General features: G+C 40.7%; 1 protein-coding gene across 1 annotated transcript; it reads left to right on the top strand.

Annotated features, from left to right (window-relative positions):
• The first annotated feature begins 10,277 nt into the window (after positions 1 to 10,277).
• On the top strand, positions 10,278 to 11,102 carry LOC143019216 (uncharacterized). The gene is made up of 2 exons (XM_076174910.1): positions 10,278 to 10,317; positions 10,439 to 11,102. The coding sequence occupies exon 2, from the start codon at positions 10,440 to 10,442 to the stop codon at positions 10,932 to 10,934; it is 495 nt and encodes a 164-aa protein (XP_076031025.1). The 5' UTR covers positions 10,278 to 10,317; position 10,439; the 3' UTR covers positions 10,935 to 11,102.
• Positions 11,103 to 11,626: the final 524 nt, after the last annotated feature.

Genomic DNA, 11,626 nt, shown 5'->3' with positions numbered 1-11,626 from the left:
AGATGTCATAGAAAAATGTAAAGATCAACCAAAACTATTTTACAGATATGTAATCAATAAACTGAAAAACAAATAAGGATTAGAGAAACTTACGGCAAGGAGGAATTGAATACATAGAAGAAATAGAAATGGCAGAAATTATGAACAAGCATTTTAAATCAGTGTTTACAAGGGAGAACATGCAACCTAGAGATATAGAATGGGAGGAGAAAGCCCCCCTTATGAAAGAGATAGAAGTATCAAGGAATGAAATAATTAAACACTTGAGTAATCTCGATGTCAGAAAATCGCATGGACCAGATGAAATAGCAAACTGGATTTTGAGAGAATGCAGGAATGAACTAACACACAAAATACATAGCCTAATAAACAGTTCATTGAAAGAAGGAAAAGTTCCAAAATATTGGAAAAGAGCAAATATAGTACCAATATATAAAGGGGGAAACAAAGAAGACCCTACTAACTATAGACCGGTCTCTCTAACAAGTACGATAGCAAAAATTTGTGAAAGAATTATTAAAAGTAGATGGGTAAGGCATTTGGAAAAAAAACAACGTACTAAATCCAAGGCAATTTGGATTCAGACAAGGAAGATCATGCGTCACAAACCTAATGTGTTTCTATCCAAGGCTAATAGATGTAATACAAGAATGAGATGGATGGGCTGATTGTGCATTTTTAGACCTGAAAAAAGCTTTTCATAAGGTGCCTCATAAGAAGTTGCTTAAGAAATTAGAAACTGCAGGGGGAATACAGGACAAACTGCTGAAGTGGATGGATGACTTCTTGCATGAAAGAAAAATGAGAGTAGTGATAAGAATCAAACAGTAATTGGGATGAAGTGATAAGTGGTGTTCCACAAGGAACAGTTCTGATTCCAATAATGTTTGCTATATATATTAATGATATGGATAAAAGAATTGGAATTTATATGAGCTTCTTTGCGGATGATGCAAAATTGTTGAAAAAAGTGAACACTAAAGAAGATTGTGAGTCGCTACAGAGTGATCTCAATAAATCATGGGAATGGAGTAGGAAGTGCGAGATGGAATTCAATATTAAGAAGTGTAGTATAATCGAATTTGGAAGCAAAAAAGAATAGTGGGATCATATTAATTGGGAGAGGAAGAAATATAAAAGGTAAAAAATTAGAAAGACCTGGGAGTCATTATTATGAATAATATATCCCCTGAGAAACATATAAACAAGATTTTTGGAGAAACTTATAATTCAACAAGAACAATCAAAGTGGCATTTACATACCTGGATGAAGAAATAGTGAAGAAAATACTAGTCACTTTGATAAGACCAAGATTGGAATATGCAGCGACGACGTGGTCACCAAGTACAAAAGAAGATATAACAAAACTTGAAAGAATACAAAGAGCAATTACAAAATTGGCACCAACACTCTCAGAACTATCATATGAAGAGAGACTAGCAAAACTTGAGCTACAGACATTAGAGCAAAGAAGAGAGAGAGGAGATTTGATAACTATTTATAGAATCATGAAAGGCATAGAAACTATTAATAGAGAGGATCTAATAAAATGGGATAGTAGAAATACAAGAGGACACGAAAAGAGAATCAAGAAAGACAGTTATAGAAGAGACCTGAAAAAGAACAGCTTTCCCCACAGAGTAATAGACATTTGGAACAAGTTAGATGAGAAAGTAGTGTGTGCAAGAACAATACACGAATCTAAAAATAGTCTAGATAAAATGAGATATGAAGACGGGACTCCACGAGCATAGCTCCCCTTCCCTTAGAATACAACTAGGTAAATACAACTAGGTAAATACACACACGCACACACAACGTCGGACTGACGGCGAAGAAAAAAAAACGCATTTTTCGTGGATTTCAGCGGCGAGGGAGTACCTGTGTTGTATGGGTAGGGAAGGGGAAAGCTAATGGTGTAGTGGGTAGGTAAGAAAGGGCGAGAAGGGGAGGCGTTATTGACGAACATGGAAGGAAATGAGGAAGAGAATGAACAGGCCTCAGGCGCCGGACGGGGTGCAAACAAACGATGTACAGACGACACAGCTGATGTCGAACAAGTAACCAAAGCTGTCAAAAGTAGGAATATAGATAAGAGCAGCTCAATGGAAAGTGGAGATAGATATTTCTATGGATTTGATGAGGGAGGAGATGACAACCTCCCTGTTAGTTACGCTACTACTAACACTTTCAGTAATTCCTCGCTCACAATTTTTTTTCACTTCTTTTATCCTCTTATAATTGTACGTTATTCATCTGTAGGCCCCATGCCTCTTTCTTAATATATACTTTAGTCAAGTTCCATTACTCAGTACAAAGGTGAATCAAACGTATTTTTCTTTTTCTTTTCTTCCGAATAATATTACACTTCAACAACTTAGTTTGATTAAGTACACCATAGGACTCCCACCTGGGATCCTTGTACACCCACCAAGCCAAGTCTGCTTCGACGTCACTATTTAATGCACCCAATAACCCTGACCGTTACAAATAAATGCCACCCTTTAAGGGCGTGACTTTACCTCCGTGCACCAATAATTCCTCTCCAGTCCAAAAACCAAGCTTTTTCAGATTTCGTATGCAATTATCATTCGCATGCAACTCCCATCTACTTCCTCTACATATCGAACGGTGCCACATATGTAATATTTCAACTCAAACATTATTAATATCTTACACGTCCTTACACATTCTATTACATGAAAGTATTTACACAAAAAGAAAGTATTTACACAAAATTCATCTCTAAGTCACTACAGTAACAACCCCCCCCCACACACACACACACACAAGGACAATGGTGAAGAAGGAACAACACGCGTTTCGCGTAAGTGTTGGCTTGGGAGATGGTGTGAGCAGGTATGATGGCTTCAATCTGCCTATGAAGACAGTGTCCGTGGTGCCACGCCGGTTGGTGGTGATGTATTTTCTTAGTCTCATGACGACAGGAAAGGGTCCATCGTTCGGTTGTTGCAGGGGTTTCTTGACACCTTCAACTCAAAATCATTCAAAGAACAAATATCTGCCATTACATACATGCAAAGTACAATTATAGTAGTCACTCCAACCCGTTTTCTATTAAGCTAGTTCTCCTTACACGTTTTGGACACGTCACCGATACCAACCACACTGACGCCACTGAGGGACTCGTCACAAATTCCCAATACTTCAATCCTAGAATTTCTAATCTTGTGAGGAAGAAGCAGCAGCATCCATCTCACTAAATTAGTTCATGAATTGTGCCATAGTCTCATGAGTCTTCCCAAATATTATATGACATGTTTTCAAATTATCTATTCTAAAAATTGCAAGTCAATTTTGCCGATTTGCTAATGCTCAATTTGGTTTTTGCTCCCTTTGAACCAAATGTTCCGTTTTTAGTTACTTAGAAAAATGTCTCTGGAATGTACTAATATTTGTTTGAGTGGCTTTCATGATTAGAATTTAATACAGACAGAAATCTGTTTTCCTGAACAATGCTTAGAAATAAAGGCAAGAATCATTTCACATGAACAAAAGAGGGAGTGGGGGCTTGCGGGTCTACTGGAATCAAAATGGGGGCGTCAGGTAAGATAGTTTGGGAACCACTGCTCTAACCGTAGCTTCCCACTCCTAAACATCTTTCCATTTGCCTACCTATCTCGACCTCACCTATTTGGGGTATTCCTGGGGGTGCATATCAATCCTATGTTATGTAATCTACATAGTCTTCCCTTCCTTTCGTTTGTATGCGGAATTTTTGTAAATAACCCAAGGCGTAGAACCACCTTCTCGGGTTCGGACAATTCTGCTAACCACGCTGGTAAGTTTTGGGGCAAAGAGGAAGGGGGCTGTACTTGTTGCTAACTGTGAAGTCCGCGTTTGTCACGTAGGCTCAGAGAAGGAAAGGGGGGGTTGTACTTGTTGCTAACTTCAAACTACTCGTTGGAGAAGAAAAAGGGGGTATACCTTATGATTTATGGTTATTTGAAATTAGCCCACTGAAACTATCTCCAGATATCTTACATAAATATCATTACGAATTATATATATATATATATATCTATATATATATATATATAAATATTATACACATACACACACACACACACACATATATATATATATATATATATATATATATATATATATATATATATATATATATATATATATATATATATATATACTGTATAATCCTGGCATTACAGATGTAGACATTGACTTGTATATTTTCTATGAAGTTCCTGAAATACTTGATGACCTTGTAAACGGCCAAGGGTTCCTTTTCGAAGGCACTGTAGTTCCTTGCGTAGTGGAAGGCCTGACTTGTCTCATTTGTCCAGGAGAGCGTGATGGATTGTCCATTTTTGCAGGTCTCAACATGGAATGGAGGGTCAGAAGGATGGCAGTACATTGAGAAAAAAAAACGATTATAGAAATTCAACATACCTAGGAACTGCTTTAGGTGTTGTTGGGTCTTGGGTTGCAGAAATAGCTAGCGCGATGCCAGAAGAGGAGACAGTGTGACCGAGGAACTCAGTGTATGTGACACCAAGGTCAGACTTTGCAGCGTTGATTTGCATTCCGTATGTCTGGAAAGCAGAGGGAGAAGTATATGGACGGGCTGATGAGGGCGACGGGAAAACAACTCAAACCAGCACAGATGTTACAAGTAACTAGGGACCGTGAACGGTGGCGCTCCATGGTTGCCGAAGTCCAAGAGGATATGGCACGACGGTAAGTATGTCTGGAACCTGGTAATAATCTCCTGCAGGTATTGGCGGTGAGTGTCCGCATCCGGGCTAGCGATGAGTACGTCATCAACGTAGGTGAAGCAAAATGTCAGTCCGCTGAGTACTTCATCCATGAATCGCTGAAAGATCTGGGCTGAATTTCGAAGTCTAAACGGTATCGTGGCGTACTCAAACAGGCCGAACGGTGTGATGACTATCGTTTCATGGATGTCCGCTTGATGCACTGGAATCTGGTGGAAACCCTTGACCAAGTCCAATCTGGAAAATATTGTACGTCCGGAAAGCTGCAAGTAGAGATCCTGTATATCAGGAATTGGGTACCCGACCGTGATAGTCTTAGATTTGAGTGATCTGTAGTCTCCGCAGGGACGAATATTGCCATTTTTCTTGTTCATTATGTGCAGTGGGGATGACTAGTTGCTGCAACTGGATCGGATGATACCTTAGTGAGGGACAGATTCGAACTCTGGTTTGGCCTGTTTGTAACGCTCAGGTGCTAAGCGACAGGCTTTCGCGTGTGTAGGTGGTCCAGTCATCTCAATGAAGTGTTTGACTCTGTGCTTGTAGAGTGTGGCTGTGTCAGAGTTGGGAATGAGTTCAGAAAGTTAACGAAGTGGTTTTCTGTGTTCATCATTGAAATGAAAGTACTCTCACCGTTTGTTCTTGTAGCGTATGTTGTTGTGGAAGTCGATGGGTCGATGAGTTTACAATCCTTGATGTTGTTGATGAGGTGAGGAAGTCGGCCGCGATGATGGGTGCGATATGGTAGTCAGGTTGAATGGACAATCAAAGCATCGGTGAAGGTTGAGGTCTAGTTGCATCGTTCGCTTCTTGAAGACTAGAATGATTTTGTTTGCAGCGTTTGAATGGTATCATACTCGTAAGTGTGAGGGATAGGGGAGACGTTCTAATTGTCGCTTTAAGTCTTTTACTTCAAAGAAAAGGTGAGTGACTATGTAAGGTCTGTGATGTTACCTGGGTTTGACATGTGGGAGACTGTCTGTTCAGCAGGAAGAGAAGCCATGAATCCATCAGCCAGCTCAGCTAGCTTTTCAAGGAACAGTTTGCTCTTAACACAAAACAAGTTGTTGTATTGGATGGTTGGTGGCAATCTTTGGTAGAATAGATGTCTTAATAGAGCATGGTCGGCTGTCTGAGGGCTGTGCTCAACTAAGCTTTTCTACCTGCACAAGAGGTCTGATAGTTTTCCTTTACCTAGTTCCTCTTTTGACAGTAGTCCATGAAGGCGATACGTCATGGAGGATTGGAGGCGGGACACGACGGTAGCTTTAAGATCCTCAGAGGAAATGTCAGGTGAACATGCTTGAGATATTACGTCGGAGAGTTGGAAGAGCACTTGGTAGGGAAATAGCACTGTGGCTAGGGAAATTTTTCGTGGGCTGATAGTCACACGGTGTGCCCTCAAGTTTACTTCAAGAATGTCGAACCAGAGGGACACGTCTTGGGTTGAAAATTCCGGTGTTTTGAAGTCGTAAATAGTATAATTTTCTGTAACGGTGTTGGTGGCGTTAATGTGTTTAATGTCTCATGGTTACAAGGGAATGCGGCAGGACGTTAGGTAGGTTAACAGGCAAGACGGCGGGCGTACGAGGATAGAACGGAGTGTAGGATAATCAGAGCGTCCGGGTCGGCCAAGCGGTGTCGGCCAAAACATGCGCAAGGCGAAATGATCACTGCAGAGATCCACAAATAGTTACGAATGACAATCTGATAGGCTAGAGACGAAGATATATCCACGGTAGTTAATCCTTTAAATGCCAGTAGTGGACAATTGAACTTGATGTTTGTGAGATTACTAGTAACAGCTTGCCACACATACTCAAAAGATCTCCCACTCCAAAAATCAAGCTATTTCAATATTTAAATGAACAATATTGCTAAAAAAAAAAAGTACTTTTGGGGCTAGATAAGAATACTTCATTGTTGTAGAACACCATAGTGTAACTCTCAAATGTTACAAATGAAAAGAACAACATAAGAATACCATTACACTAAATCAAAATCAGTGTTCAGAGGTAAATGAAATAGTTGCCTCCGGGGGACGTTGCAGATGCTCAGGTTTTTGCTCAAAATACCATTTCAGAATTAAACCATCAACACTAGACCAAGTTTGGTGTACAATATCAGATTTTTTTTACGAACTTATCGTTTAGACTATATTTGTCAATGCATTTGTATGTATCAGATACAGTGATACCGGACACACACCAAAACATGCTAGATTATGAACTTACTAAAGTAACCTTAACACGAGCAAAGGGCCTACAGCTTGTTTCGTCAACTATGCTTTTAAGTATACTCACTTTAAAATTAGCGAGCTGCCGTACACAAAATGAAGCTCATTTGTGAATTGTTATATAGAAAAAATAAGCAAATCTGATCATTTCAGAATGATTTGTTCAAATTCTGATTTAGAACCCATGTTATCTGAACAACTTCTGAAGTTGGTTGCGTCCTAAAGGTGCGCTACAGGAGGCAGTTATGATAAATAACACTGATCAGTCTTTCACGTTTGTTATAGTTACAGTGTGTTCGGGTTGTGTCATACATCGTGCCAAATCAACTTTAGTACATGCCTCATTCTCTCTATTTCCCATTTATGTGCTATTTGAAATTATTTTCTTTTTATTCTGTATACAGTAAAGGAAGTTATAGAGTAAAATAAGTATCCCTTTTTAGGATTATAATAACGATTAACCACCCTATTCCACCTGCTTCACCTGTGACACCTCGGCGTGGCAACATGGGAAAAAAGCGCTTTTGCCATGTTTCATATAATTTATTCAAATGGTTGTTATAATCCTGAAAAGTGATACTCATTGTACTGTACAGCTTCCTTTGCTATATACAGAATAAAAAAATAAATAAAATAGCACATACACGTGAAATAGAGAGAATGAGGCATGTGCTAATGTTGATTTGGCAGACTGGCTAATAGTAAATCACGACGTATGCCACACTCCGAACGGACTCCTTGGAGCGCACAGTGTGTTTTTAATATTATTTGTTGATTGTTTCCAACGTTCTATTTTTATTTTCAAATATGTATTCTAAAATATGTGTTGAAAAGCAACGCCTGAGCAGTAAAGAATATGATTTACTACAAAAATAAATGAATGAATAAATCTAAGTCTAAATCAAAATATTCTTCTAAAAAAAAACGCTGTGGAAGTCGGGGACAGGTGGTATTACGGTGACACTTTGTCCTAAAAATATTCTTGAAAAAGCGCTTGGGTAAGTCGGGGTCAGGTGGTATTCTTCTTCTTCTTCTTCTTCTTCTTCTTCTTCTTCTTCTTCTTCTTCTTCTTCTTCTTCTTCTTCTTCTTCGCGTTCCTCTTCTTCTTCTTCTTCGCGTTCTTCTTCTTCTTCTTCTTCGCGTTCTTTTTCTTCTTCTTCTTCTTCTTCTTCTTCTTCTTCTTCTTCTTCTTCTTCTTCTTCTTCTTCTTCTTCTTCTTCTTCTTCTTCTTCTTCTTCTTCGCGTTCCTCTTCTTCTTCTTCTTCTTCTTCTTCTTCTTCTTCTTCTTCTTCTTCTTCTTCTTCTTCTTCTTCTTCGCGTTCTTCTTCTTCTTCGCGTACTTCTTCTTCTTCGCGTTCTTCTTCTTCTTCTTCGCGTTCTTCTTCTTCTTCTTCTTCGCGTTCTTCTTCGCGTTCTTTTTCTTCGCGTTCTTCTTCTTCTTCCTCGCGTTCTTCTTCGCGTTTTTCTTCGCGTTCTTCTTCGCATTCTTCTTCTCGTTCTTCTTCGCGTTCTTCTTCCTCGCGTTCTTCTTCCTCGCGTTCTTCTTCGCGTTTTTCTTCGCATTCTACTTCGTGTTCTTCTTCGCGTTCTTCTTCGCGTTCTTCTTCGTGCTGGGGATCCCCTGTTGGGGTTCTGCCCCGAGGCCGAGGCCGAAGGGGAAAACGAGGGATTAGAGCGCGGAAAGCTGCGGCCGTAGGCCGCTGTTTGCGCAGCCAAGCCCCGGCGAATCCGGGGAGGGCGAAGCCCGCGGCTTGTAAGTAAATAAAAATAATATGGAGCCACCCCACTTGGAGCAGTCAATTGTACAATTACTTCTCTATAAGAGCTCATGTGAAGAATAACCCCTCCATCTTGTATTTCAGTGGTCCTTTGTTTTTCGTTCATGTCTTCATTATTAACCTCATGCATTTTGCTGTTTCTCTTTGTTTCTAACCTAAACTAACCTAACTTAACGTAACCTTACCTAATATTTCTATCATGACTTAAATTAATCTAATCTAACCTAATCTAACCAAATTGATATCATCCACCTTACACTTGGGAGCAACCCCATCGATGGCCTGGATTGAAGATGAAGTTGAGAGAGGTGACAGACACTCCTGGAAAGCGGAGAGACGTGTGGGATTCGAACCCATGACTAAGAGAATGCGAGTCCAGCACTCTTCCAATTACACCTAATGGTAGTTATTTGTGTGATTGTAAATATTCATCTCTAAAAGGATTGCGAAATCTCTGGATCTCTGAAAATACTTTCTTGCGTGTGTGTGCGTGACTTCTTTCGCCAATGCGCAGTTACCTGTCGCACTTTCCCTCTCTCTCTCTCTCTCTCTCTCTCTCTCTCTCTCTCTCTCTCTCTCTCTCTCTCTCTCTCTCTCTCTCTCTCTCTCTCTCACTCTCTCTCTCTCTCCTGGGTCGGACTGGCCAACTCGCTCCTCGCAATTGGGTTACTTTTGGATATACGCGAGGTATTTTCTAACTTCCTCTCTCTCCGTAACAATAAAGGATTGAATAGCTATGTTTTTTCTTCGCCTTGATATAGGATGCTAGTTTAAAGATGAGATTGCCCTCGGTGCTTGCGTGGGGTGGGCTCAGGAGTTGCGCCTCAAAAGCACTGGTGTCATATTTTCCACGCCCTGTCACCACCCATAGCCGTGGGTGAATGGAAAAATTATTTCTTCTTCTTCTTCTTCTTCTTCTTCTTCTTCTTCTTCTTCTTCTTCTTCTTCTTCTTCTTCTTCTTCTTCTTCTTCTTCTTCTTCTTCCTCTTCTTCTTCTTCTTCTTCTTCTTCTTCTTCTTCTTCACCTTGATGCCAACCGAGAGTCAAACTGAAAACTTCTGGTGTGGAACTGAGATGTACTGCCTGGTAGCTGGGCCACCAGGCAGCCAACTCAGGAAAGAGCACCGTCCATCATGAAGTAAGCCATCCCTCCGACTAGTAGAAGTGATCAATGCCTATGTACGTGACCTTGTGTACATGTGCATGTGTGTATGTGAGCAATCGTGCATGCATGTCTTTGTGCGTATGTGTTGGTGTGTGGACATTTAACAGGTACACTAAAGGTATGCAGCCTGCAACCCTAGTTCAATTTTCGCAATGGAATCCACAATCTTTGAGAACTCAAAGATGATGACGTCAATCAAAGATTCCCTCTGAACACTGAGCAACATCCAGGGAACCCCAAGTTCTCAGACGCAAGGAAAAACTGGAAGATGATGGAGGAGGGGAGGGAAGAAGGAGAAGAGAGATTTGTAGCCAGATATATAATCTAGCGAGGACGGGGACGGACATACTTGGTCTTCTGACTCTAACACATCCCAACAAGTGAGTACGCGCGTACTGTATTTCTTTTTGTTGATTATACGAACTTCTGCCGTCTTTCAACACAACGCTACCTTCTGAAAATATCTTGGACTAATTTCGTTTCTCTCTCTCTGACCCGCAGAATGAAAGTCCTGTGTGTCCTGTTACTGTCGTACCTCGCCTTGGTGGCGGGTAAAGACCACAAATACGCCAAGAATGCTGGTGCTGGAAAAACTCGATTCTTCGGAAGACCTCCCGGTCACTTCAGAGGGAGACCCCCTGTCGGAGGACCTCCTTTGGGTCACCAAGACCATCCCGTGTTCGGTTGTGTTGGTCTCAGGATCGGCGGTGGAGTTGTTCCTCCTGTCGTCCCCAGCAGCAGTGGCTGCCGCTACTGGTGCAAGACTCCTGAGGGAGCGGCCTACTGCTGCGAGAGCGTCAACCAACCCGCCGACCCTATCGCCACCCAGATCGTCAAGCCCGGACAGTGCCCACCCGTCAGGCCCGTGTGCCCTCGCGTCTTCGGGCCTCCCATCACCTGCTCGAATGACGGGGCGTGCAGTGGCGTAGACAAGTGCTGCTTCGACAGGTGTCTTGGCGAGCACGTGTGCAAGGCGCCCCTCGGATATGGACGATAAGAACTAATCTCCATTTTGCTCATTTTCACGAGAAATTTTGTTTGCTACACATGGTCATACCTGATCCTATTGTACCATTACCACATCCCATCACTATATTCATTTGACATACTTGATGATCTTGCAAATCAAATACATTTATTTATTGTAAATAAACAGTGAATAATTTTCTATTTTTCTTTTTAACTTATTCAAATAACGAATCCTACAATTTTTACTATACACTTGATTAGATAAGATTGCAAATGACATTTATTCATGGCCCATAACAGCGTTGAATGAAAAAAAAATCAGAAATAAACAAATATATAAACCAGAAATAAACAAATAAAATAACCATTAAGCAGATGTTACAGCTTAATGCATTTCCTAAATGATTTTTGAAACATTGGGCTGCCCTACATTTCATCGCCTCCTCGGGAAATTTATTTTATTCATGGACTACACACTGCCCCCACCCCCCACCCCCCACCCCCAAAAAAATCCCCCTTTTTTCTAGGTAGATTTAATATCTAAATAGTTTCAGGTCATTATTTCTCCTTTTATTATTATTGAGTATAATAAATAAATAAATATCTATGTTGTTGTGAATTTCCTTTGAAACACTCGCATCTATCATGTCCCGATTTTTTCTACCCTTCACAATTTGTAAATGCCTCAGTTGAAACTCAACAAATGTGTGGAAATGGAGG

The sequence above is a fragment of the Oratosquilla oratoria genome, chromosome 36 (assembly GCF_046742065.1).
Source record: "Oratosquilla oratoria isolate Oo_2021 chromosome 36, ASM4674206v1, whole genome shotgun sequence".
Lineage (NCBI taxonomy): Eukaryota > Metazoa > Arthropoda > Malacostraca > Stomatopoda > Squillidae > Oratosquilla > Oratosquilla oratoria.
The sequence above is the reverse complement of the archived record's forward strand: the minus strand, read 5'-3'. Positions and strand labels throughout refer to the sequence as shown.

What these genes read in the sequence shown, in the direction of transcription:
- LOC143019216 (XM_076174910.1), top strand. Translation starts at nt 10,440, where the DNA reads ATGAAAGTCCTGTGTGTCCTGTTACTGTCGTACCTCGCCTTGGTGGCG.